General features: G+C 43.3%; 1 protein-coding gene across 1 annotated transcript; it reads left to right on the forward strand.

The window, feature by feature from the left end:
* The first annotated feature begins 5,819 nt into the window (after window positions 1-5,819).
* On the forward strand, window positions 5,820-26,631 carry htr7c (5-hydroxytryptamine (serotonin) receptor 7c). The gene is made up of 2 exons (XM_041937594.1): window positions 5,820-6,286; window positions 25,893-26,631. Exons 1-2 carry the CDS (start codon window positions 5,820-5,822, stop codon window positions 26,629-26,631), a joined length of 1,206 nt encoding a protein of 401 aa, XP_041793528.1.
* Window positions 26,632-27,832: the final 1,201 nt, after the last annotated feature.

Consider the following 27,832-nt stretch of genomic DNA (forward strand, 5'->3'; position numbering starts at 1 on the left):
GTACATCTAAAACAAATGTGTTGTTCTGTTATGCTCATGTGTTACATTTTGATGTCATGATGAAATTACCTGTTTGCTGCCGAGCTCCTTGCCTGATTGTGTCACTTTATTAAGGTCATGTTTGTGACTCTTCAATGTGCTGCCAAGAAAACAAGATAAACAACGTTTATCTCCCCCCTGGCCAGTGAAGAGGGACGATCTCCACCTGCCTGCCTTCAGCAGCAATCTACATCTAGAGGACAGACGCTTCACTTCAACTGGCTGACTGATAACATTATGCCAGTTCATGTCAGAGGCACAGCTGGGCTCCAAATTGACATCAGAGTCATACTAGTCACATGTAACGCTGCATGTCTGGATAAGGCCTAAAGGGTTGCTTTTGGCAGTCTGTTCAGACATTTAAACATCTGAAAATGATTGATGTGTTGGTGTAATTACAGGTCATAATGTAAAACTTGATGGCAGCCTGCCTCGTCCCTGTGAAAGGACATGTTTACTTCATTTTTTGGTTTCATGAAGGTCATTACAGCCCAATTAAAAGGCGTCCAGGGCTTGTGTGTAAAGTCTAAAGTCACATGGACTCACATGAGGCTTGTTTGATGGACAGTCTTATTAACCTGACATCCAAACAGGCCACTTGGGATTTTGACAGCAGGGGGGATCAAAACAAGTTTTGCATTTGAGGTTTTCCTGTAATTGGTTCAAATTACACTTTTACTTCTGACAAACCTGGATGCACCAGAGTTCAACTGTCTACAAACTCAATGGTTGAGAGTTAGAACAGATTCCATACATATGTGATGCCTGGAAACACCACAGGCTTGGATGGATCACTGAAGGGGCCCGCTGAGTGCTGGCCCAGGGCCCGAACCTCTGTTTGAAGCTCCTGTCACGGCCACGGCTGTGCCTGCAGTTATTTCCCTCTTCCCCTGATTCTCCTGTGCTCCCGTTTTCTGGCTCTCTGTGTGTATGTGGTGTGGGCGTGGTTTCCCTTCTGACTCCAGATTCACCTGCCATCCATCAGCTCAACACCTTTTCAGTAGTGTCATGATCCGTGCTTGGCACGCCTGTTTTTTGTTGATTCTTCTTTTGTGTTGTCATAGTCTGTTTTTGACATGTCCTGTTTTATTTTGAAGGTTCTTGTTATGTTGCTTCTTTTGCTTTACTTCCTGTGTTTTCCCACCTTTGTAATTGTCTGATTGGTTTCACCCATGTGTCATTAGTTGTCCTCCCTGGTGTATTTAAGCCTGTGTCTCTCCCTCAGTCTTTGTCAGGTCGTTGTCTGTGAATCCTTGCTATGCCCTTTACCTTGTGAGGGTTCTTCCTGTTGTTGTCTCTTTTCATGTCCATGGCTCGTTTCATGTCATTGTTCCTTTAGTTGTAGTTGTGAGTGTTGTCTGTGTTACCTTCTCATGCCATGTATCTTGTGTTTTTCCTCGTCTTCTCTTTATTCTCTGGCGTTGCCACATATCACGTAAATGTTTGTTCAGCGTCTTTTGTCTTGTCTGTGTTTGTTAGCCATGCCATGCCCAGTTTGGTGTGTGTGTTTTTTTTTTTTTTTTTTTTTTTTTTTTAGTATTGACTTTATTCCCATGCCATGCCAAGTTTCATGTGTTTCTTCAGTGTTGTCTAAGTCTATAGCCAAGCCACGTTCCTTGTGTTTTTTTTCTCCTAGTCTTGTCTGTATTCTCTCGCCTCGCATCATGAAAATGTTTGTCCTGCGTCCTCTAGTGTTGTCTATATTCCCATGCCATGTCCTGTTCCATGTAAGTGTTTCTTGTGTGTTGTCTTAGTCCTTAGCCACGCCACAATCCTTGTCAGTGTTCTTCTATTGTGTCTTTGTCCATGAACCACGCCACGTTCTTTGTCAGTGTTGTGTTGTCTTGTCCTGTCTTATGCCCCTCTACCCATGTGAGTTTTTTTCCTTAGTTTTGGATTGTGGTTACCTTTAGTTAAATTTATTAAATTGAACCAGCTCCCCCTCGTGTCTGCATCTGAGTTCAATCTTAGTTCTCCTGAAACCCCACTTCCTGACAAGCAGCTCAATGTGGGCTCATCTCCCACTCGTCACCAGATCATTGCTTTGGTTACGATGGTAGACGTGCTCCAGGCCTCTCTGGTGAAAAATCTGTTGTTTGTGCTCTAATCCTGGATTGTACCAACTGTCTTTTCCTTGTGCTCAGGATCATGCCTCGTCTGCCTGCCTACTCACTTGCCTGCTACCTGCTTGCCTTCTAATCCTCGTGTAATTCCAGCCTGCCCACACTATTTGCCATCACTCCTCGACACCAAGCCATCTTCTCCCAGCAGACTTTCTTAAACCTCATCTTATCTCCCGAGTCTGTGTCCAGCGCTTGGTTCCTTCCTGCAACACTGTAACAGAACCATCTGGACAAACATCGACTCAGCAGAAACAGACAGCCCCACAGTGTTGCTTGTCTTTTTCCTGACACGACTTGCATGCACGCAGGATGTTCTTCATGAAGATGCAAACTTCCCGAGGCACCTCACTCATTTCTGAAAGCAGGACCTGACTTAGTGGCACATTTATGGTGACAGTGTTATGTTAACTCTCCTCTGCATCTTGTTCCTCCTGATCGTGTCACTCCAGTCTCCTGACCACCTTGGCCCCTGGTTCCCATTCATCTACCTGAGCCTCAGTCCCTGGTTCCTAGCATCCAGTCCACAAGCTAACAACCTGTGCCTTGGTCTGCCAGCATCCCACCTGCTTGCTTCCAGTCTGCACCTTGGCCTGCTAGCATCCAGTCTGCTAGCCGCCAGTCGGATTCCTGGCCTCCCACCTGCTAGTCTGGAGCCTGCACCCCTGCTTGCTTGTTCCTAGCCGACTTCCCGGTCTGCGAACAACCAACCCTCACTTCAAGCCTGCGCTCCGGTCAATTAGGCACGGGTTGGTGAGCCTGCAAGCCTTTCCTGTCCTGAGTTGGCTAGTCCGCTACTTGTCAGTCCTGCATTTCCTGAGTCCTGATTTTTACAGAGTCCCATGGAGACCACAGAAGACATAGTGGTCATTTTGACTTGTGATGCCATGATTCAAGATCGTCTTTATTGTCACTGAGCATAACATGTCAATGAACTTTGCATTGAAACCCCCATGTTAGAAACAATAAAGATACTAGAATAAAATAAACTAACATGCAGATAAAAATATACATAAATGCAATAAAAATATGAGAAATAATATACTAAGACAATAAGAATATACTGACGTCCCAGCTGTCCAGTGCCACAGAGCTGCCACCAGCCCTCTCAGCTTCCTAGTCCTGCTCCTGGTTCCCAGTCGGCGGCCAGGCTAACACCAATTACTGCTGACCTGCAGTGGGCCCCTGTCCCTGAACTGCAGCAGTGCCTAATTTCACAACTGAAAATATCTTGCAGAATTTCTCAAAGAGCAAGCTCAAGGGGTTTGTTGCAGCCGCAACAAGTTTACCAAGCAGGCAAATCAATCATCTGGCAAAGACTGGGGAGGAGAGAAGGTATCTATCCTGTAGCATCTGATCAGTGGATGAGCTGCAGCTGTGACAGCTGATGGCAAAGAGAGAGACAGGTGAGGATGATCAGCGTGGATGAGGAAACGCCCATGCCAGACACACACACACACACATACACATGAAAAGACAACATAAAACAGGACTGACATGACACAGAGAGGAAGAGGCAGAAACAAAGGGAAAACACAAGGAAGAGGAAGGCAGCAAGCCCCTAACACCTGCTAACTTCCGGCCTCGTCATCGGCCTCCAGAGCTCTCCTGTCTGCATCAGCAGTGCCCAGGCCCTCCTCCAGCGCAGCTCCGCCTTTTGGTCCTGCCTCCTGGTCGCCCTCCAGACCTCCTCCACCCATCGCGCTTGCTCCCGGGCCGTGCTCCTGAGGTTTCTTGCTTTGCCCCTAAACCCCTGGGCCACCTGCTTGAGGTCTCATCCTCTGCCCCCTCCAGCCATCCATTCTTCAGCTCCCAAGCCAAAAATACAAAAAGACCACAAAGATGCCCAAAATATACTCAGACTAAAAATGACCACAAAGAGACAGAAAATGACCACAAAAAGATGCAAAATAACCACAGAGACAGAAAAGGACTACAAAGAGACACAACCTGTCTATGTAGTTCATTCCACAAATAAGAAACACTTCCATTAACTGTTTACAATTTGCAGCCGATTGATTGGAATTTGTCTTGTCAAGCTTTCTCCTAACCATCTGTCATCATTGCTCCCAAAGCATGTGTAATCCATACCTGTTTAACCCCTCTCATTATAAGACCATCAGACAGGCTCAATGAGACACTGACATGCTGACAGGTCGATTTACATAAGCCCAGAGTACTCACCTCAGAGGCTTTCCACCCTGGAAACGTGACCCATCTGCTCTGACATCCATGCATCTGTTGTATCGTTGGTGTAAATGGGCCAAATTTCCCTGACAGCAGGAGGTCTAGCAGAAACTGGTAGTGGTCACTGCATTCATTTGATATGACAATCATTACTGACTTGTCTGTCAGACTGAGTAGTAGGTAATGGTGAATAAAAGGCCATGGCTGTGGTGGCTAGCATGTGAGGGGGCTGGGATGACAGGCCAAGGGAATTGTGGGAAACAGCACGGGCCCCTCCAGAGCCAGGGGGGACAAACATGCCACAGCTGTTGCTGCCTGGACGATGATGCAAGCAGCCAAAGTCCTGGGAAGCTTTCCCATATGTCCTCACTGTCTTCCAGCATCATCAGCGGTGCTGGACTTTGTCTTTTGATTTGTCTTCAGTGCTAAAATTTGATGAGCTGACGCGACCAGGAAAAGCATCAGCGTGATAGAAAAGCAAATTGTACACGTGAAGAAAAAAATGCACTATTTGTTAAATGGTGTTGCTTCTGAGTGTTTTGAGATGTTCTATTTATAAACGGGTGATTTTTGCTTGTTGGAGGCACCGGCAAAGTGCCACGAGGTTCAGTTCCTGTCAAATTCAAGAGGCATGTGGGAAAAACAGGGATTTTTAAAACAAAGTTTGCTGCATGATTTTTTTTCTCCAAAAAAGGACTGGCTGTGTTTGAGGGCTTTAAAAAATGTCTGTCACAGGGATGCCAACCAGCTCATTCTGACCATCATCACAATACATATAGATGTGCACTGATGAGTAAAAATATAATGTGTGATAATATGTGTGATTTTTGTTATATTAATTCACAGCCACATATCAGAGTGCGACAAACGCTGTTAATAAACCGGAATCATTATTTTGTGATCAGTACATACCCTCATTATCTGTCACTGTGGAAATTAAAGTGTGAGAGGGAACCCTGTGCCCAAATGCACAAATAGCCACGACAGTTTTCGTGCTTTTGTACGCTTGGAGCCCCCTGAATAATCCACTTTAAAGCCGCTGCCCTTAACTCTCTTATTCAGTCAGTAGGCTGTCGGTGCGTCTGAAGTGATGCGTCATGCTCAAATAGGTGCGGTTTGCGCAGCGCAACTTGCAAAAAAGACCACCGTGGTGCACTGAGAAACACTTCGGGAGCAGCTATGTTGAGCTTCTGCAACTTCTTTTCATGTAGCAGTTTTGCAATAGAAGTTGTTTTTCTCTCTGGGGATGGAGCACGCATCTCCCGCACTTCCTCAGACGGATCATTCTTAAACAGGAGCCAGTCAGGATCCCCGGTGAGTTGTTGGTAGCTCTGATGTGGTGCAGCTGCAAGAGCGTCGATGTAAAACCGCTGATCAGGAGCCGAGAGCAGGTCACACATATCCAAATATGCGCGTAATTGGACCGCGCTGGCGAGGCGTCCCTTGCACCCGTACCGAGATAACGTTGTCGTGATGTTCAATACTTCGGGAATTGAGCTCACTTTCAACAAGAAGGAGGATATTTCCGAAGTTATCAATGGCACTCTGCAGCTTCTGTACAACGTCCTCGTCACTATCAGTCCCACAGCCATGTGGAACGAGTCGTGCGGGGAGCAGCTGCTGGATTTCGGGCGCCCAGAGAAGATCATTATCGGGGTGATGCTGGCGATAATCACAGCGGTCACCGTCATGGGAAACACGCTGGTGGTGATTGCGGTGTGCGTGGTGAAGAAACTGAGGCAACCTTCAAACTACCTTCTGGTATCTCTGGCAGTGGCGGACCTGTCAGTGGCCATAGTTGTGATGCCGTTTGTTATAGTGACAGACCTCACCGGGGGCAAGTGGCTTTTTGGAGAGGTGTTCTGTAACATCTTCATCGGCATGGATGTAATGTGCTGCACTGCTTCAATCATGACCCTGTGTGTGATCAGCGTCGATAGGTAAGTTTCCAAAGTTAGCAACTAAAGCTGCTTTGATATTGCTTTTCAGTGGCACCAAAATTACGCATGCAGTGCGTTTAAAATGACGTGGAGAAACATGCTGTCTGTGGCCTTTTATAAGCTGCTACTTAAGCACATTGAGGGCACGAACAGATCAAGTGCCAGATGAAGTAATGGACACATCAAATTGGGCGTTTTTGCGCCCGAGAATGACATTTAATGCCGAATCAAGATCAACCATTCCTCTGAATAATGATCCGACATCTGTGCGGCTGAAATCACTGAACCAGAAAATTAATACGCAGACTGTGATTAATTTATAGCTCCCTTATTCATTTTCATGCCGGAACCATGGGCAGTGGTTCCTGTAATTACGCATTTTGGATCAATACAGCAGTACCATAAAGCTGCTATGACTGTGATAGATTTTTCACCATCGTCCTTCATCTGTGTTCAGGGCGCACAGGGCGCACCTGCTCTCTGTTATTACGCCCCCTTAACAATCAAGTCAAAGCAAAGCTTTGCTGCAAGCTGCAGAAATTCACTTTACACAAACAGTGCATTCTGTAAAGTTCACATCTGAGAAAACCCCCAAACAGCTTTTTTCTCTATGTACATCTAAATCTGAGGTTTGCCACCCTGGTGTTTTGCAACAACACCTTGTTCCAAAATTATTCATGAAAGTTAGTCCCCAAACGCCCCATGGTGAGTTGCTTTCAATTCTACATTCAAAATGGGGAAAGTAGAGGCTAAGTGCTCCTCCCCAGCCATCAAGATCCACTCTGCATCTCAGGTATACTGCAGCTCGTGATGCCAGCGCTGAGCCTGATAGCTTGTGACAAATGAGACTTGTCCACTGCTCTCACTATAATCCACAATGAAATAAAAGTCAAGTGATCAGTGTCACTGTTCTGCCTCACTAAACATAATGAAGACAGACGCTCATTGTAGTATTGATCATGTGATTATTTCCTCCTGCTCTCCGATCAGGCGTTATTAACTCAGTGCATTATGTCCAGAATTCTGCATGTTTCCTTCTTGTGGTTGCACTGAGGAAAAGACACTTAAGTATGCCTGAAGAGCTAATGATGGGAGGAAGTGGATCACAGATAAAATGCTGTGATACAGTGCGATTGCTTTGTATTCCAATGGAGGATAAGTGGGAGTGTGGCAGTCCGGCACTGTGGGGTCTCATGGTCGCTGTGAATTGCTCATATACTCAGAAGGACAAATGGACCCACCTGTGAGCGAGCATGTCTGAAAAGGTGATTGAATCTGCTGCCATGAAATCAAAGTGCACACCCACGAAACCTCACCATTCAAGAGGATCGCTTCCATGTCTTTCTGCGTCTCGTCGACTACAAGATCAACTGAGAACTCAAATTTAAACGGGATGTCAGTTTAGGCTTATTTTCATCCCCACACAAGCTGAACAGACAGTTCTGTAAACTGTTTGCACTGATCTCCATGAAAACAGGCTTGTTCTAATTAAACAAAGCAGAGTGTGTTTGGCCTATGATTCACAATGGGAATCGTAGAGATAATTCATTAGGATGAGAATTGCCAATTAGACACATGATTAGCTGTAATTAAGGCTCTCTGTCATTTTGGATTCCCATGCCAGGACATGCATTGTAAAATAAAGCTGAACTAAGGCTGAGTGCTGCAAGTGAAGCTCAGGAGTGAACAGGGTTGTTTGTGGGGGTTATACAGTCCCTGAAGACGAGGTGCTCTGCTGCACAGAGGGATATTGATTGTCTTTTCGGAGCTCCTTTAGGTTTAGAGGTGAGATGCTGTGCTGTATATGCCAATATGGACAATTTGGTGCCAGAGGAGTGGTCCCTAGTGCACAGAAGCAATGAATTTATGATCCTGCAAAGACTTGATGTCGTCCTCATGGAATATAGTGTCTCTGACATTCATCATCCACTCAACACGAGTCTAATCAGCACCGGTTTTAACCATGTGGGGCTCTGGGACAAAAATGACCTGTTGGACCCCATAATATAAACTAAAATAATGAAGATTTAAAACTACTTTTGACACAGGCCCTTAATAAGACAGCGTCTGTAGTTATAGAGTTGATTCAGCAATGTATTGCACCTCCATGAAATTTGGGAACAAGAGATATATTTAGAAAAGAATGATTAAAATCGATGCTGCAGAGCATGAGCTATCCTGAGTGTTAGTCTTAAGGATAGATCAAGACAAAACACTGAGTCCTACATTTCTCATATTGCAAGTCAATAGTGTCTTTTTTTAGACCCTCCCTGCTGGGTAAATGTCCATGTTTTTCAAACCCCACTCCTTAAGAAAGCTCTCGCCTGTTTTTCACAGACTGAGTAAGTACTCACTGTGGGTAAAATCTGAGGAGGGCCGCTTTACTAATGCAGGACCTACTTAAAGATGTTGCTGTTAGAATTTGGTTGTCCATATTCATGAAGAAATATGCAATTAACTAAACCACCACAATGTCACATTGCGTTGCAACTGAAGTTGCACATGCAGTCATCTTGTGTTTAAATGTCAAAGACATTTTAAATATTTAAGCAAAAGTTTAAGCACTTTTTAAAAGACTGTCTGATTTCTGAGCAGCTAATCAGATGACAGTGGTCGGGCAAGAAAACACACATTTCCTGTCTCAGCAAACAGTGTGGGAAAATATTATTCTCACTGTGGTGACGGGGCTTGAAGCAGTACACATTCAGTATCATCTAGATTAGACTATCAGACTATCTGCAACTTAATATTAGAGGTGGGCGATATGAATAAAACTCATGTAAAAATTCAGTATGGCCACGATCACCCAGAAACATCCAAACAGCCAAATCTTTAGTGTCTATGCACCCGACGCTGTTTCATGTGCATTATGCGTCTTAAGGAGGTGAGATATTACCTTTCAGCTGTTCAGATAACGTTTCACTTAAATAATAAAAAAAAATCATCTCCTATAGCAATAATTTCCCTTATAAAACATAGTTTAGTAACCGTTCTTACCCAATAACAGTAGGCTATTGGCAGACTTGAAAAGGTCATGTAGCCTGGGTCACATGAAAATGACTGCAGAATCCTCTTCTGAAGTATTGATTTTGTAGTGTATGTGCAAATGCTGATTTATGGCTGTGAAAGCCATGCTTGTGGATGAGTGCCCATCGCCACCTCCAGCCTTTTAAGCGGAGATCCAATACTGCACATTAAACCTAACACGCCACAGCATTGACCCAGTCACAGCAGAAGTGTCCAGTGTCAGTGTTGTGAAGTGAATAAACGAGAAGTTATATACCCAAGGCCTCCTGTCTCAATGAATGTAGGTCTGCTCTTTCACAAGATATCCCAGCATGCACTTTGGGCAGAGGCTTAGCCGCTTTCGTGCCCACTTCCCTAAAAGTTAGTATCTCTTTTGGCTACAGTCAGTTTTTACCTTCACTGAGAGAAATATGTTGTATGTTCAATAATTCAAACGTCAAATATGAATGATTTATTCACAACAGTGGGAAGAGAGGGTAGTCCTTTTCTGTTCCTCAGACGTCTAAGAAAAGACAGTGCTAAAGGAATGGAACGGTATAGCAAGAGACAGACAGCAGCTAAATTTGCAGAAAATCAAATGGAGCCTGGCTAAAGTATCAGTCAACTTATGGAGAATGGCTGGGATGTAGGTCAAGAAAAAATATCACATAACTGCAGTCAAGTAAAGTCTTCCACCGAGGTTCAGACTAAAGAAAATACAGTGTAGGTGTGATCACACCCGTAAGCTTCTGCAGGGGATTTGAGGCAGGAAATCACGCTATAGCTCGGGCCCTTAGATGGCAGCAGGATTAGCCACAGCCTTCACATCCTTTCTGCCGACTGGTGTGTCAATGATGAGCCGAGTTCACACACAGCTCCCACATCGACCCGCCCTCCACATCTGATAATATTTTTGTGAGGTTGGCGCGTAAGTTTGTCCCAGGAGAGACGACGCTTGCTTCGTGCAGCTGGGGAACATCAATCCGCGGCAGCAGCACAGATGACTTGACCTGGCTGACGCATCCTCAGGTAATGTGATGTGACGCCTAAGCTCCGCTCTCTCAGGCACTATTCACTTCCCACTTGTCGGCCACCTCGCCGAAATGTGGAGGATTGGACATCTCCTGCAAGGCCAGTGCCATCAGATCAAAGGCAGTTCACGCTTATAAAGCAATGCTAAATCGGGACAGAAAGTGTGTTTCGGTACTAAATAGGATTTTACACTGAATTCTTGAATGTGATCACAACCAGTTTAGAGAGAGTGCTGCGTTTTAGAGCCACAAAAAAAAGCCACAAGAGACACATTTAATGTTACAAGCCACTACAGCTGTTTCGTGCACAGAAGACAACCCACTCTCATCTGTAAAGAGGAAACAATATTTAAATTTAAAAGCCATCACTTCTTATATCTTGTAAACAAGCACTTCTTCCGGAGCAAAACTGCCGTCAATGAAAATATTTCAGCGCACCATGAAATAAAAATGCTGGGAGAAGCCATTTAACAAGTTAATCATTGATAAGTGCTGCTTGTACTATCAACCACAGCTCAGTTTTCTGTCTGTTTGACTTTTATTACAGGAGCACATGAAGTGAGATACAAATTGTCCGCTGGTCATGTGATCAGACACGGTGGTGTGTCTGGAAATGGACGCGAAGGGGCCTGACATGTCTGAGAACGGAAAATCAAAGGAAGGAAAGCAAACATTATGGCAGTGGCTTGTTGTTTGTCTGTTGACCATTTGATTGTTCTGTTCCCAGATTATTGTCACTGAGATAATGATGTCATTTCAAAGGTTTTTAGGTGAGTACTCACTTGAGATTTGGGTGGTTTTTTGAGGGGCTTCTCATCAGTTTATCAGAAAAACATAAATATTTCATTATGCTCATTGTCAAATCCGTGGCAGCTACAGCAGGTCCAGCTTGGGTCCATCATTTGCTGCTTTCATGCCATAGGAAGTTACCGTATTTAGCAGATTTCATCTTGGTCAGGCTTCAGATTTCTTGTTGCATGCAACATGCTTGTACTCTGTCTACTTCCTGATGACATGTGAGATGATCAGAAACAGAAAAAAAAACCATTGCCAACTCCATATGCATATGATCGTGCAATGTCTGTACAAGTATTCTAGGAATCTCATTCTTCTATGACTGGCCTATGCAAGGTCCGCTAAATTATATCGAAATATCTTAAGAGGCTCCTGACAGCTCATGTCAATCAATCGAGCTAATTAAACCAAGGAAAATTGCAGAGAATGTGGCCAGTATTCATGCAAAATATACATTAGACTGATGACATAGATACTTGTCATGACGAATGTTTGCCATACCTACCTGCCGTTCTGGGCAGCTGCCTTTTCCGAATCATTTGCATGCCCCTTCTTTCAGGAAAAATCCAATCTGACCCCCAATGTGATGTTTCTGTTCCATACTTGCTTTAACTGAAATCCTATGCAGTTATTGATGTTTTGAGGTGGTTTTATGAAGATAGGGTGTGTGAAAACCGTTAGAAACCCTTAATTAATGAAGGGAGGGGAGACGCAACTTTCATACGTCATCAGCAGTATTGGTATGTCGCACTCGCAGGTGCAATTTGACATGGATGATAGATGAGGAGTGAGCGCACAGATAGAGATCTGAGTTTACTAGTTTACTATTCCCAGCTTGTCACCCTATTTACCCAGAAATCAGCGGGTGCAGGAAGAAGGAAAGGGCAAAGTGCTGAGGGACTGTAACGTGGCATAGATCATGCTTTGTGTTTGGCACGACAAAGGTGGGGCTCATTATTCATTAAGATTAAAGAAAGGGTCAACAAGCATTTACCAAGCAGTGAGATAATGGGCTTCCTATTGATGCAACTGAGAGAAACACGCAGACACACACACACACACACATCATGCTGTGGATTGCAGATAATTCGTTTTGAACATTAAGCAAATTGCTGCTGCTGTAGAATAACGATGCAACTCAAGAGCTGGCATTCCGTTCATCTGGCACATGACCTCAGTGTTTATACAGTCCATTAAATTGGGCAGTATGAATGATCCTATAAACAGTTACTGACAAGTTAGTTTATATAATCTGAAGACCAACCTTGTGCATCTGTGTGTATTTATGTAAAGAGGGAGCATAAACTATAAATGTCTCGATTTGAGCATATACTGTATGCTGCCTGAGACAACAGCTTTTCAAAACAAACTCTTTAAACATGCAGACATGAATCAATTGCCTCATATTTGTCACTCTTCCCATATGCTCACTGCTGTGCATCAGTCTGCTGTAGCTGTTAGTTAATTCTGAACTAACTACTCCAGCATTGTGTGATGAAAATGTTCAAGGATGTACTTAAGCGCAACTTTATAGCCGAAATTCTTCATCTTCCTCAGGTCAGGCAGATGCTGAGAAGTTAGTGCTTTAACCTCCAGCACTAAACAAAGTTTGTATTCCAGCTGTGAAATAGTAAATCGAGTTATGGCAACCTATTGCTGCCAAACTGCCCTTTAGCAACGCACTGAACCCCAGAACTGACCACTAACTGGGTCACTGCACTGTAGGCAGCCCTGCATGCTTTGAAATGCCTGCGAGTGACACACTGGGAATAGGAAAAGTTCCAGTCACAAGCAACATCAAATGCAATCCAGTGCATCAACATTTGAGATTGAAAGTTGATTTTTGATCAAAGGAAAACCACAAGGTAGTAGCTGTTTTTAAGATTTGGATTATCTCACTCTTGAGTCCAAAGCTCCAGCACAGCTACTAGTGCACCTTTTGATGAGATGGTTTTTGTTGACTGTAGCCACCTTTGAACCACTTACGCATATTCTGACCATCAGAAAAACATATCAGGTTTTAGGGACGTTGGCGTGTATGACAATTTACCTGTTAAATGATGAAAACGCAGACAGCAACATCATCCAACTGTCTCTAGTTTTTTATTCTCAGTGCACCATGGCAGCAGATTAGTATACAGTCCTCTATGTTTAGTCGAAAGGTCAAATTATTCAAAGCAAAAAAACTTTGAAAATATATTATTGGCTTGTAGGTGCTCAGAAGAGTTTGCCAGTGTTGGCAGATTGGGTGTGTGTGTGTCTGAGGATGTAGCCTACACAGCAGATTAGCCCCAGTGAGACAGGAGAGTGCATATTTACTGATACAGCTCCAAGTTCAAAGCTGTGTGTGATTTTCTGTCCATTTCAGTAATGTCATACAAAGAACCACTGTGCTATAAGCACCACTCTCCAATGTAAGATCTCATTGTCTCACTTTTGAGTTAAATGCTGATGTTTTTTGGTGTCAGTTGTCCCAATGAGACTGAGTCTCCAGCCATGCCAACTTCTCTGTGAGGCTGACATGCAAGTATATTGCCTGACCACCATATGTTTCACCATATTTGTTTAGCCTGTCAACAAGCTAAAATTTGCTAATCAGCACCAAACGTGAAGTACAGCTGAGGCTGATGGGAATGTTATCAGCAGGTATCTGGTCATAAACTAGGTGAAAAGTCAGAAGATGGTCAAAGCTATTAAAATTCATTGTGTGGCTGTCAAGACATTTCAGTCAAAACCAGAAACTTTTACTCTTTTGGTGGCAAAATTTTGTCCTAGTCCATCCAGTAGATGTTGAGGTATTTCCCTGGATAAGTGAAAACTTTAGCCTGATGGTGGCGCACCACGAAGATTAAGGATGAATCAAAATCAATAGGATTCATCCTCTGGGGACCACACATGCCTGTACCAAATTTCATGGCAATCCATCAGGTAGTTGTTGAGATATTTGAGTCTGGACCAAAGTGGTGGAACGACCAACGTTGCCATCCTTAGAGCCCTCAGCTATTATGGCTAAAACCATTAGCTGGCTGTTTCAGAACAGTTTGCCAGTGTTGGCGCATGGTGTGGGAGTGTCTGTGAGGATGCATGCGTGGGGTAAGCCCAGTGTGTTCACTATATTTATTTTTAGTAATTCTCTTTACTTCTCAACTGATAAAGCTTAATGCTCAACATACTGCAGCGTACGTGAATGTGGAGGCACAGATGAGTGATTCACTTCATCTCCCCAAAATCTGGACTCTCAGATGAATTATTTTGTGAGTTTAAGTCACTAGCTAGTGATATTCAGTCCACAGAAGATGTCTTTTGTCTTTCCATATCAGCCTCATTTTTGTTGTTTAGCATTATTATTACAAGGTGGACTGTTTCTTTCCCATCATTATGTGTACTGCTCCAGCACCACAAGAGTGACCTTTATCTCACCGGATCACTATTATTAGCTTGTTGTCACAGCTGGGTTTACTCACCTCTGATGGTATTTTGTTTGTCTAGCCTTCAAATAAGCCGCTGAATCCTGGAAATGTAGAAATATGATATTGTACATTTAATGTGCTTTGCCAGGAAAAAGGCTGAGTAACTTAGAACTATTGTCTCCCTCTTACTGCTCGTAGACGAGATAAACAGCAGTGAAACTGCTCGTGTGATGAATATTCCGGTCATCAGTCATGGGTTTGTCCCGTTAGGGCACGCTGAGCTCTGACAGGAACATAGTACCATCTCCATATCTTATTTTCTGGTCTTGTCATCTGGTGTAAAATCAAATTATGTTGAATTTGCTGTCTTGAAAAATATTCAGTCTTGCTGATGTAAGCAGGAAAACTGCTGTCAGCCCTTTTTGTCTGAATTATTACATCTGACGTAGCTGAACATACAGTATCCTCTCTGTGCAGGTTTCTCATTTGATTTATCAAAGTGTTTCTTTATAGAATACTACCCAAGTGGTTGATTTATAGGTTGCACATTTTCCATTAAGATAACACAACATGGCTGGAGACATATAGATCTAATTAATCATTTTGGGGAACTCAAAGTCGTAAAATCTCCTCCGTACTAATTAGTATGAAAATATGAAAAGAAAATACAAGAATCTACTTTATGAAGAAGGACACCTGCACTCTGATGATGTCAGATGTCTTTGTCAATGATGTTATATATGAGCTGCTATTTAAACACAGTGATGAGGCAACTGTTGTAACTCTATAGAGGGAGAGGCCTTGGGCAATGTAAGGCAGGTGTATCTGTAAGCGTCCTTCAACAAGGCAATTCAGAATCCTTTACAAAAAACACAACAAGGCTTTAGAAAAATATATAAGTGTAGAACAATTTTATGCGATTCAGGCCAATATTGAGACTGATGAATATTTTTTTCTCAATGGAATTTGAGTCAATGGTATCATTTCTCATAATGTCAAATTGTACAGTATCGTCCTTTTCAAGAGAGGTTCAAAAGACACATTTTACAATAATACTTGTTAGAGAAACAAACTTTTTTATCACTAAATTGTGTAATTATTTTGATGGGAAAAGCTTTATTATCTGGCCCCTTGGTGAGAATTCATTGACTCGAGGAGTTTTGGTATATTTTTGGAGTGCAGACCCCTGCCAGGCAGCGATGTGCGGATCGCAGTTATATGTGCGGGTACCGGGGTTATCTGCGCATTGGGTGTGCCGGGTCATAAAAATTAACAGTCTGATTAATAACAGATGGGTCGTGGGTGGGTGAAATAATACATCATTAATGAGGAAAATAGTACTATAACATTACCTGCAGCGATCCACCCGCAGCAGAAATGACGTCTCCCCATTTAGAGAGATTGCTGTGCGCATTTCCGCACGAGGCACTGCGGCGTAGCTTCATAGATTATTTAAATGCCCCAACATGCCGACGGGATCAGTCAAGGTTTAATGTTAATTGATCATTATCAACATCACACAACACACAATAAAGAAATCACCTGGTGATCACCTTTAAAGCTTGTGCTGCTCAACATAACTGCTCATCTGGATCATTTCCGAGTCCATGGGAATTCAGATGATGTCAGAGCCGATTTGCACATCACTTCTGCCAGATGTGTCTGGTGGTAAACTGAAGCATCGAGGGAGAGAGGAGGAGGAGAGCCATCCGCGGTACAACTGAAGCGGCAGAGAGGGCCTTGAGATGGCTGTGGCTCAAGAAGGGAGATCCATGGAGCCATAGTAGCTAGTTTGCCATCTGGACACAAGCTGGGGTCTGATCAGCCCCGACTGGGTCACCTGGGCGAGGGTGTACGATGTTGAAAGACCCGAAACACCCAGTGATTCCAGGAACATCACTGAAGATGTGTCCAGAGGCATCAGCAAATGTATTTTCTCACTAAGCAGCTGTTGATCACTTCTGGCTGGTTAAAAGGAGTCAGGGACAGTAAGTTATAAAACAGCCAATTAAATAGGCTTTAAAAAAATGTGAATCACTGGAACCGTAAGAGGTCCTTGAGCAGACAGTCATAAATGTGCAGTGTGGAGATTACACACATGCCCGCGCACACTCACATATGAACAAATGCATGATCCCTCTCCAGGCTTACACCTGGTGCAGATAAAGATGGAAGACATTTATTGTAGTTGAAGAGATGAAGGATTGTTGTTGTTGTGTTTTACATCTTAATAAAAAATAGATATGTGGCATATGACACTGAAAAAATAATTTGGCAACCTTGAGTTATAATGTATCAGATCTACATCACAGTGACTCATATTTTCTATGTGCACAAGATTACTTCTAAGGATAAAATGCCAGAATTCAGGAGTAATACAGGTATCAGTAGTATTCTCTTGCTCTTAGCTGAGTTTTCTAATGTTTCTAATGTCCCAAAAATAAAAGGTCAGTAAGTGAATATGAAGTGGAAAAAGAGCCATCCTCAACATTTGCCTTTATGTTACACGGTAGTGTCTAGTGACTCAGGAATAAGTTGGAGTCAACTCCTCCTCACTGTCCTTTTTTATTTGCAGAGCCATGAAATGATGACATATAATGGGCCGCACAGCTACTTCAGCTATACTAACTGCTTGCTAGATGCCAAATTGGAAGAAAGTGAGTCGGCTGAAAAGAGGAGCAGCCTGTGGTATCCTTGGTAACTAAAACTGTTCAACATTTTTCTTCTAAAAGGTCAGAAGTAAAACAGGAGGAAGTGGACAATTAGATTCCTCCTCCACGTCGCAGACTTCCTCTAAGCTTGTTTAGTTTTGGGGGTGTCTTTTGAGACCGAGTGCACTCGGTGACAGAACCAAGGGGAAGGTGACAAAGATGGAGGGGCTCTTCACACTCGCTCTCTCACATCATCATGACAGGAAAAAGAGAGGAAGACGGACTCGCTGGCAGTTATTCACCTTCCACTAACAGACTCCAGTCATTGTATAATAATGAGGCGAGCGCACTCATTAATATTTGAGAGGGCGTTTTGGGATCTCACTAAATGAGTTGTCACATTTGGGCCGGTTAGTGGGATGCTGACCACAGTGAATGTACATTTTGGTGGGCAGTGATAGCATTTCACATGCCACATTACACGCAAATGAAAGAATCTTTCTAAGCACATCCCACTGCATGCATGTACATGTTCATATTAAATTTATTTTCTGGGTGGAAAGAAAGGTCTCTAGTGTCGTTGTAGCTGCATCACAAATCCGGTCACCATGGCTGCCATCATAATGGAAGTCCATTAAGGAACTGACAGCGAGCAAAAAATGGCTAAATGCATAACAAGCAGGCAAAAATCCATTCAGAAAGTAAACGGTGTGACGACGCAGACCGATAAGAGTCCTGCGACACAGAGAGCTGTCTTGTTTATTCTAGCTTGTCTCATCTCTTGTGAAAAAAACATTCTGGCCTAGATTCAGGAAACAATGCACACCACATGCTACACCGCCCAAAAGACCAGAGACACAAAGTATGGCTGAAGGTTTTTTGTTGACTGGTGAGCTTCCCGACAGGGTCAAAAAATAAAGCCTTTTTTGTTGTTGTGCACATGCACATCACACATTTTATAGGTGATGCCATGAAAATGACGTTGGTGACCAATTTGCCTCTACTCTAGAACATGAACTGCAAGAAACAGTAAGACATATGATCGCCTGCAAATTTATGAAAGAAGACTTAATAACAGTAAATGGTAACCTGTGCCCTCTGAACTGAAACAGTCGGTTCAGCGGGAGTGACCAACTGGAGAACAGGTGACATTAATCATTTATAGTATCAGATAACTTGGCACGGGCGGTGACCCTCGATGCTGACTAAGTTAGGGTCCTGGATGTTAAAGTACTCTGTAGTAATCATTACTTTCCTTCACTTTTATTTTATTTTTTTGGAGGACACATATCTGGCAAGTTGTAAAATGCTGATACTGAATATATATGCAAATCTTCCCTGACAACGTACTTCATTTGTTCATTTTATTTATTTTTTATTTTATTTATTTTTAATTCAAATTGGTTTAGAGTAGGGAAAGATCATGGTCTTAGTTTGATAGAGTAGTCCTGCACTCTGAATGCCAGGCATCCACCCTGAACCACCTCCCTGTGACTCTGGTGTGGGACATAAATGTAGCACTTCATTCACTCAATAAAACGTTGTGTCTGAGCATAATCCAGGCAGAAATCACATTTGTCGCTGACAACGCCATTGGATGATGGTTTGTCCAGAGAGACAGAAAAACTTGGTGACTTGGAGTATCATGCACACTTAAAGATAACGTGAAACTGATTAGTATACACATACAGTGTGTATATAAAGGTGAATAAAAAACTGGCATTTGTGAGAGATGGAGGACAAAAAGTACAAAACTTGGAGGGAAAAAAGATGACATTTATCCTTTTTTGTTTTCATGTAACCAAACATTTTACAGCATAGCCCTGAACTTTAGTCAGAAACATTCGTGCGATAGTTTGCTATGGAAAATATAGTTCAAGGATTCTCTTCAAAGTAGCTTTCCTACTCAATCACAAATTCATCTCTGGGGAAGGAAAAAAAGCACTTAGAACGAGTAATGGAATGAATGGAGCCACGTGTAACACCGTTGGAGGACGTATGATACTGTATGTTGACAGATTAAGAGACGTGTGAGTGCTTTCGAAGTATCTTGAGGACCAAGAGAGCTGAGAGAAGCTCTCTTATCAGAGCCAAGAGGTCAAAAAGGCAGCGAAAGATCGCGGCCGGATGTCCACTGGGACAGGGAGTCCAGAGAGTGACCTGAAAAAGAGAAGAGAACAATGTTAAATAATGAGTGTAAAGGAATTTTCAAGTATTTTTTTTTTCATAAACCTAAAATGAACCGCACTCACTGCACTCAGCATTTCGATGCAGTAGAGTAACGTATAGATAAAGGCAGGATGTCAGTGTTGTGTTTCAGCTTGTAATGCAGAGGTGACTGCTGCGCTAACCAGAAACAGAAGCCAGCAGTGGCAGCAATGGAAAATAGCAGCCACGGTCGCTTTAAACCGGTAGAATCCTTGCTGTTTCCTCAGAAAGCAAATAAGAGCATTCTTTAAGAGCAATTTTTTAACAAATTCTTGCCTACATCTTCAGTGTCAAATTCCCACCGCGTGGTCAGTGGTTTTGTGAAGTCTAATTTGAGGTGGAGGAACACACTCAGCAGTGAAGGCTTGCACTTACAATGATTTGAGATTGAAAACATCACAAAGTGTGTGCCGTCATTCAAATGATTATCGTGCCTCACCCCTCAGTTTAAAATGACAGGACGTTCAAACCTCATTCGAGTGTCGGAACAGCTACAAATTCTTTGGCCCTCAGACGTGGTTTGATGACATGTTAAATGGAGGAGGAATCATCTTTAACTGCTGTCTGTGATTGCAGCCGACTCTGCTCGTCTGTGGTTTAACTGAATGACCTTAACGTGTAGGTTTTCAGTTGCCATATCTCCTCTGCTGTATTACCCTATTCTCTGCTCTATTCTGTAGAGCCTGCGGGGTATTTGCTTTGTTGTCCAAGGACACCAAGCTCTGACAGGGATGGACACGCTGACTGTTGGAAGGGGAATCCATTCATCACCATGGCATTAATAGCTGTCCATCATCTCTATTGCTGTGAGAGCCAGTAAACCACAGACAGAAACAGGTGGTGTGCTGTGCGGCGAAGCCAATAAAATATCCTCACTGCTGCTTTACAACAATTACGAGGAAGTGAAACAGACATCGTAAAGGTGTCAGGACTTAAAATGAGAGGAGTTTTGTTTTAGGTGTGTTTTTTAGGTACACACAATAATTCTGTAAATAGCTCACCATTTAGAAAAGCTTGCTATGTAATTAACAGTATAGTAGAATTATTTAGGGATCCCACAAGGGGCCAGAGATCCTGAATTGTGCTGCATATTATACATGATTTTTGTGACGGACATGCTCAAAGTGATCGCTGTTAGAAGTCCTTATAGGACAATACAGCAACCATCAAATCAAATTTTGTGTTAGAGATGATTGCAAACTACTATATCGTAATTCAACCTAGTCGGTAGAAGAAAATATGTATTTCATCTTGAATTGTCAGTTGATTGTGTGTTTGTGGTGCTCACACCATGTGTGTCAGTTTGTCTGTATATACTTTACCATTGCTTTCTGCTTTTTGTGTTGTGTTCTTGAGCGTTAGATTGATTTCAAGGTGTGTGTTGGCGAGTCGAGTAACTTTCTCTATTCCTCCTGGATACAGAAACCGTGTAAAATTGTTTAGCAACACCTCCTGGTAAGATGAAAATGGGAAGTAGGATGATCTTTATCTCACAGTCTCGTAAATCTGATCTTATACTAAGTCAGAACTGTGAGGGGAAAATAAAAGAAGACGAAAAAACTACCTTACAAGAAGACTAACAGTGTACAGGCGGGCTAGTAGCTCTGTGAGGCGGCTCTCAGACATAGCAGCGCTTTGAGCTAAATGTTGATGTGAGCATGCTAAAATGCTCACAATGACATTGCTAGCATGTTAATATATATCAGGTACAACGTTTTGCCATTTAGTTTTACTGTCTTGACATGGTAACATTTGGAACTGCCACTCAGCTCATAGTGCAGCTGTGGTTGTTTGGCCAAGGTAGTAGTGCTTAGTAATATTTAGAATTTTATTATTTTTTTTGACGGAAAACTCTGTGTTTTACAAACCCTGTGAGGGCATGAATGTCTGCACAAAATTTCATGGTAATCCATCCAGTAGCTCGTTGTTGAGATATTGTAGTCTGGACCAAAGTGCTGGACCAGCTGACTGACCGACATTGTCGTCCCAGGAGCCACACAGCTAGTGCGGCTAAAAGTACTTAGCTTGAGTGCTTGAGTCTCCCTATTTCCCCGATGCTGAAGCAATCAGAGAGTAATTAAAGAATAATTAGGTAATTAGCAGCAATCTCTTTGATTGGATATCAATAGGGGTATGTGGGAACATAATGATGAGTGGGAAAATACATGTGATCTGACCATTAGTCGGCTCAGGACAGTGAGGTCCTGCAGTCACTTCCTCAACATCAAAAAGTCTGACAAACGTTGATTTATCTTATCACAAAGGTGTTGATAAGTAAAGGTAGATAAGTGTGATGAGTGACACCAGTCTGACCTCAGCTGGCAGTCCTGTGGCTGGAGGTAACAGAGAAATCTGAGGGGAGAAGTCCGTTTGTCCAGGCATGAACCAGTCTGAGCTAAATGAGATTTAAAAAACTACTGCTGCTGTTGTACTCATTCATCCTAAATTTGTCCTGAGCAGAAATACGGCTATACTCTGTGTTAAGTATGAAACAGATGGGATTGCTCCTTTGCTTCCTTGTCGAGGAGGAAATTACAGCTCCGCTGCTGTTGTGCTGTGTGCTCTGTGAGAGAAGCAGCTCAATTTCTGTCTTATGGAGGTTCGTCAAATAGAATAAGAGAGCTGAAGCGTTCCTTGAGGACTCAGGTTGTTGTCTGATGTTGCAGAAATCCCAGATCTCTCACCAGACAGATTTGGTGCTCTTCAGTCTCGGGCATCTCAGAGCAAATACTCTATGATGATACTTTTGTTGAAATGAACAGTTTCTTTTTTGCTTTCAGCTATCATTTGCTTAAAAGAGAAACCGCATTGGTTTCGGGTAAGTCAGCCTGGCAAACCTGGTATTAGAACACTATACACCAAAAAAGCATTAAGAAAACAAGCTTTTCTCTTAAATATTTTGCAGATACCTGGTTTTCTTCTAACAACAAGAGTTTACACTGAGCATAGAGTGAACAATGGGTTGGGTGTTTGCAGATCTTCCCCTTTTTCAGCACTCTCATTCACTTGATGTGAAGCAAACCAGGCATGAAAGCAGTGAATGCACACTCCTGACTGCTGGATAAAAAGCAGGCAAGATGCACATCTCAGTTCTTGAAGAGACAGTTCTTCAACTAAAATGCTTTGACTTCAGGCGATGTCTGCATCTCCGTGCCCACTTCACTCACACTGTAACAAAAAAAGAAATTTCTCCCTAAAATGGGCAACACTTCACTTCTTCACAGGCCCAGTTTGGATTGCCCTCAAGTGCAGTGACATAGGAATCTTAAATGCCTCACTAAGATGAATGAGTGAGGATTCTCCAGCGGAAAGTTTCTGAAAAAAAGTAATTTGATAGACTTCCCCCATCTTGTCACTTTCTTTTTAGGAGAATCTGTTCTAAATTTACCACTCCTCTGCCCAAACCAGCTGCAGCTTGGTAAATATTTCACCATGTATCCCCTCTCAGACATAAAAGGTTTGAGAGGTGCTCCTGGAGATGACTGACGACTGTTGCTCGCCAGGGCCGGTTACAGTGTTTCAGCACAGAAAATAGTTCACTTTACTGTGCCCTAGCTGGTAGCCTTGCGGAAGTAATGGAATTCTCCATTAGCTTGGGCACACTGTTTGTCTGTGGCTGGGTAATCCCCGAGGGCTGCTGCGGCTGTGGATATGTCCCAAATCCTCCAAAGATATGAAGAAAACCCTCTAAACTGCCTGTGTGCCTCACTGTTACTGTTTACTGCATGGTGTTTTCTGGGAGGTGATTATAATCCGTTGCCACTTTTTTTTTTTTTGCATGATTATGCACGTCCCCTGAGGTGTGAGGTATCCCATGTGCTTTTAAATATGCTATGCGTTTTGTATAATATGTTACAATTTCTTATTTTTGCATTTGACTCTAATTAGTTGCATATTGCAGACACCATACTAATAATGTTCCTTAAAGATGCTATTCTAAATATTTTTATAATAACAATGGATCAAATGGGACTCTTAGCTCTGCTGATCTTTTCAACATCTTGAAGCTCCTTGTTTTGGTGTTGTTAACTATACTGTTATGGATCACTCCCACAGCTCTCATTGGAGTATTTTTCAGCCACTGCAGGCAGCTTTTTTCAACTAAAAAGCACTAAAAACCCATGGTGCAGGGAACACTATCTGGCCAGCAGCAAACAGCAGACTTACAGTACACTGTTAGCAACATTTAGCAGCTAAAAGGCCAGCTATTTTCTTCAGGTGTTCATGGAGCTAAAAGCATTAGTGAATACTGGAGTTGGACTTACTGACTCTAACATTACATTATTGGCATATTGTACATATTTTCATGTGTCATTAATGTTGTATGCCACATTTTGCAACGCTCCTTGTTATATAACTGCCATGCATGCTGTATCCTGTTACCGGCTAACAAGGGTCAGCAAAGTTTAATCCCCTTATGTCAAAACGCACAAGATAAAACCGACTGCAGGATCCACAGATGTTTGCATCAGCTCACCTGCTAAAACACATGCAGGAAGCTGTGTAATGAAGTGTTAAAATGTGTGCTGTCTTATCCAACCTGGCAGTTGTTTGTCTCCACAAGGATGGGGAGAGGGGTTTTTTTTATCGTCTGAAAACAGCTCTGCCTTCCAAAGGGCCATAGATGAGTCATAGTTTTGTGGAGAACTGCCCTCCACCCCCCACAGACACACAAATATCCCCACAAATAAGCACCACAGCCACCTTCCTCATTACTGAATAATGCATTCAGAGAGGAGTGTTGCATTACTGGGTTTCCATTATGTATTCCTAAGAATTCCCACAGCATGGAGTGTACCCATCTCAGGATGTGTCTTGTATCTATTTGACACTGCTCGCCTGGATGTGTTCAGTTCCCCCTGTAAAGCTTATGTACATTTTAAGTCAGCTAGGCAGAGCAGTGGTTTGAGGGATTGGTAGTTGAATAAACAGTAGTTCTTACATAATATTCAGTGAGCACGAGGAACCTGAGCCAAGGAATCTGGAAGGAGGACACTGTGATCGTGTGTTGCACCTGAGTTCAAATGGAAACCTCAAAAGTCTTTCTAGGCTTCCGACATGTGATTCCTGAGGACTGAAATTACTCAGTTTAACTTACAGCAAAGCAACAAAACATTGCGAGTTCATTTTTGACTGAAGTGACATTCTTTCGTTCTCATGGCTCACGGTCTACTCTGCCACCACCTGACCACCTGAGCCTCCAGAATAATGACACCTGTCTGAGATGAATGACAGCCGTTTCACTTGCTGTCACGACAACAGCAACAAATTGTGATATTGGTTGGATCTAAGTCACATGCCTCAGGTGCCCACTGCATTCTGTGTGTGTGTGTGTGTGTGTGTGCGTGCGTGTGTGTGTGTGTGTGTGTGTGTGTGTGTGTGTGTGTGTGTGTGTGTGTGTGTAGCCTCATTGTCAATACCACTTGCACTGTGAGTTGTTGTTAACAAGCTGCAGCGTGCAGCAGAGATACTGGACTCCATGCCTGTGCTGAACTAAAAATTGGACAAATACTAAGTTGTATTTCCAAATGACTTCTTCTTGCTCCACTGTTTGCCAGCTAAAGTTTGAGAAAGGACTGGAATGGAATAATTTTGGCATTGAAAATGTTTTTTTGACAACCAAGTTGTTTAATTACTGCCTGTCCCTCAATCTGAATGGAACAGAATATGAAGTGCAGATTCTGCACAGTCCCATGGCATTTGTAACAGTAAGGCTCATGTGTAAAGACAAAGTAACACTTTGCGACCAACTGGACCTAAATCGTATACACTCAACGTCCAAAAGCCGCTAATAAAGGGAAGAATCTCAGCTAGGCTGACTGAGCTGAATCTGATGTCCACAGTGCCGCGAGCATCACTGGTAGATGATGAGACAAATTGGTCAGTGCTCCCTAAAGCTTTCTATCTTGATTAACAATGGAGCAGAAATCAGAAAAACAGCCAGGAGTGTCATATATAGCCTACAGCTTTCATCAATGATGCATTTGATGCTGATGGAGGCTGTGGGCACGCAGCCAAAACACGCTGAGATGTACACACAGATTTATCATTTTGTATGAATAGTGGCTATTTTCACAGTTTCATACAAATTCAAGCCTTTCACACCTCACTTTATCTTTATTTTTCTGACACCTCCAGCTGCTGTTTGAAACCACTGTGCTGCCCATTTGATTGATAGCTCCCTCTCTACCTGCTAAGCTCCTCCAAAGCTGAGAAAAGCAGCTAAAGGCCCTCCAGGCAGTGACAGAGCTTATGACCTCTTATTGAAACGTCTACCACACTGCTGTTTCATCTCAGTGAAGACAGGCGTTACATGTGATAAGTGAATAACCCTCCTTGTTTGTGCTGTGATGAAGCCACTGTACTGGACTAAAGTATTAAAGGGTTTGGAGCAAATGTGGAGCAAATGTCAAGCAAGCTTCAAATGCTTTTATTCAAAAACCAAAAGCTGCCAAAGCTGCCTGGAAGTTAGTACTGATGCTTCTTTTGTCTCCTTTCCTGGCAGATATCTGGGGATCACACGGCCCCTCACCTACCCAGCGCGGCAGAACGGTCAGCTGATGGCGAAGATGATCCTGGGAGTATGGCTGGTGTCAGCTTCAATCACCTTGCCGCCTTTCTGCGGCTGGGCAAAAAACGTCCACACAGCCGGCGTGTGCCTCATTAGCCAAGACTTTGGTTACACCATCTACTCCACAGCTGTAGCCTTCTACATCCCTATGCTGGTCATGCTGGTCATGTACTACAAGATCTTCAGGGCAGCTCGCAAGAGCGGCGCCAAGCACCGCTTCACTGACCTTTCACGCCGCGAGCGGCTCGAAACAGTGGCTAATGAGGCGCTGCGAATGCAGGGCCTGAAGCCGCCCGGTGTGGCCGAGGAGTGTGCCGCCTTGTCCCGCCTGCTGAACCGTGAACGCAGAAACATCTCCATCTTCAAGCGGGAGCAGAAAGCAGCGACAACACTGGGGGTGATCGTGGGGGTCTTCGCTGTGTGCTGGCTGCCGTTCTTCATCCTGTCCACTGCCAGGCCCTTCATCTGTGGGGTCGAGTGTAGCTGCGTGCCCATCTGGCTGGAGCGCACGCTGCTCTGGTTAGGCTACGCCAACTCCCTAATGAACCCCTTCATCTACGCCTTCTTCAACCGAGACCTGCGATCCACTTATCGTGACCTTCTCCGCTGTCGATATCGCAACATCAACCGCCGGCTGTCTGCCGTGGGCGTGCACGAGGCTCTCAAGGTTTAAAGCAGGGCACTTCAGCAGCTTATATTGGCTCTCAAAAAGTGGGGCACGGTGGCCCTGTGCTTGTACACTTGGTGCTTAAAGGGCGACTTGTACACAGCAGGCCTGTAGATAAGACAAAGACTGACAGAATGGGAGTCACTGATGGTGGCTCTATAGCCCCTCCGCAAAGGCAGAGAGACAGCGCGATCACTTCAGTGTGTGTGTGACTCAGTCATTCTATTTTGGGAAAGAAAATCATAGAGCGTAGTTGATGGGCTATTCAAGTCGACACTGCTTTTGTGCATATGCCACAATTCAGTCCTGGCTCCGGATTTATGGTAGGATAATGTAGTGACAAAGGAAATGACATGTAAACACAATCAATCATCCTCGGGCTTTCAAAGGGAACACAAAGCTAACAGATTTCTGTATATTCACGAAATTGATGTTTGATGAGGAAAAACATTTGTTTTGTCTTCTGTCTTCTGAACATCTTCATCTTAAAATGCATTTGAGCACCTCCCAGATTCATTTCAGGTGTATTGTGCTTATTGCCAGGATTAAATATTATTTATGTCACTTCAGTCATAGCTTTCAATTTGGTCCTCTCACTAAATTTAACAGGGCCACCTTAAATATTTCAGAAATGTTTAAAATGTGCTAATGCCAAGGGAATGGAGGTGGGTGGAAAATAGTGTTAAAATCCTTTCTCCATTCATGAAATCTCAGTGTTTGTTGCTATAAACGGAAACTGAAAGTAGTTTGTTTAGTGTCTGCTCGGAACAGATTTGTCTTACATGCCACTGTAGACATAAATCATAGGAGATTCTGAAGAGTTAATGACAGAAGTGTTTCCGTGTTTCACACAAACACTTCATTGGACAATTGAATTCAAAATGAACTCAATACCGTGTGTGTCAGAAACCATGATGCTGTGGACTTTTTCACTCTTGTTATTTTGCCTTCATCTGTGTCATTCCACATTTGTCTGGTTTACAGCTGAACCTGTTGAACTCTGCAGTTTCACTTTAAGATTTTACATGTTCTTGAGACTCTTTTGCTCCACTGGTTGTCAACAGTTTCTGTCTCCCTTTTGAACCAGGATGTGGTCAGTTCCCCGCTGACTACACTCCAAGTTGAACTTTTTGGTGACCTGTATGAACCTGTGTCCAGTCAGTCATCGGTCGAGCAGCGTGTGCTTTTTCTACCTCGATTTTTGAGA

The sequence above is a fragment of the Chelmon rostratus genome, chromosome 5 (assembly GCF_017976325.1).
Source record: "Chelmon rostratus isolate fCheRos1 chromosome 5, fCheRos1.pri, whole genome shotgun sequence".
Taxonomy (NCBI): Eukaryota; Metazoa; Chordata; class Actinopteri; order Chaetodontiformes; family Chaetodontidae; genus Chelmon; species Chelmon rostratus.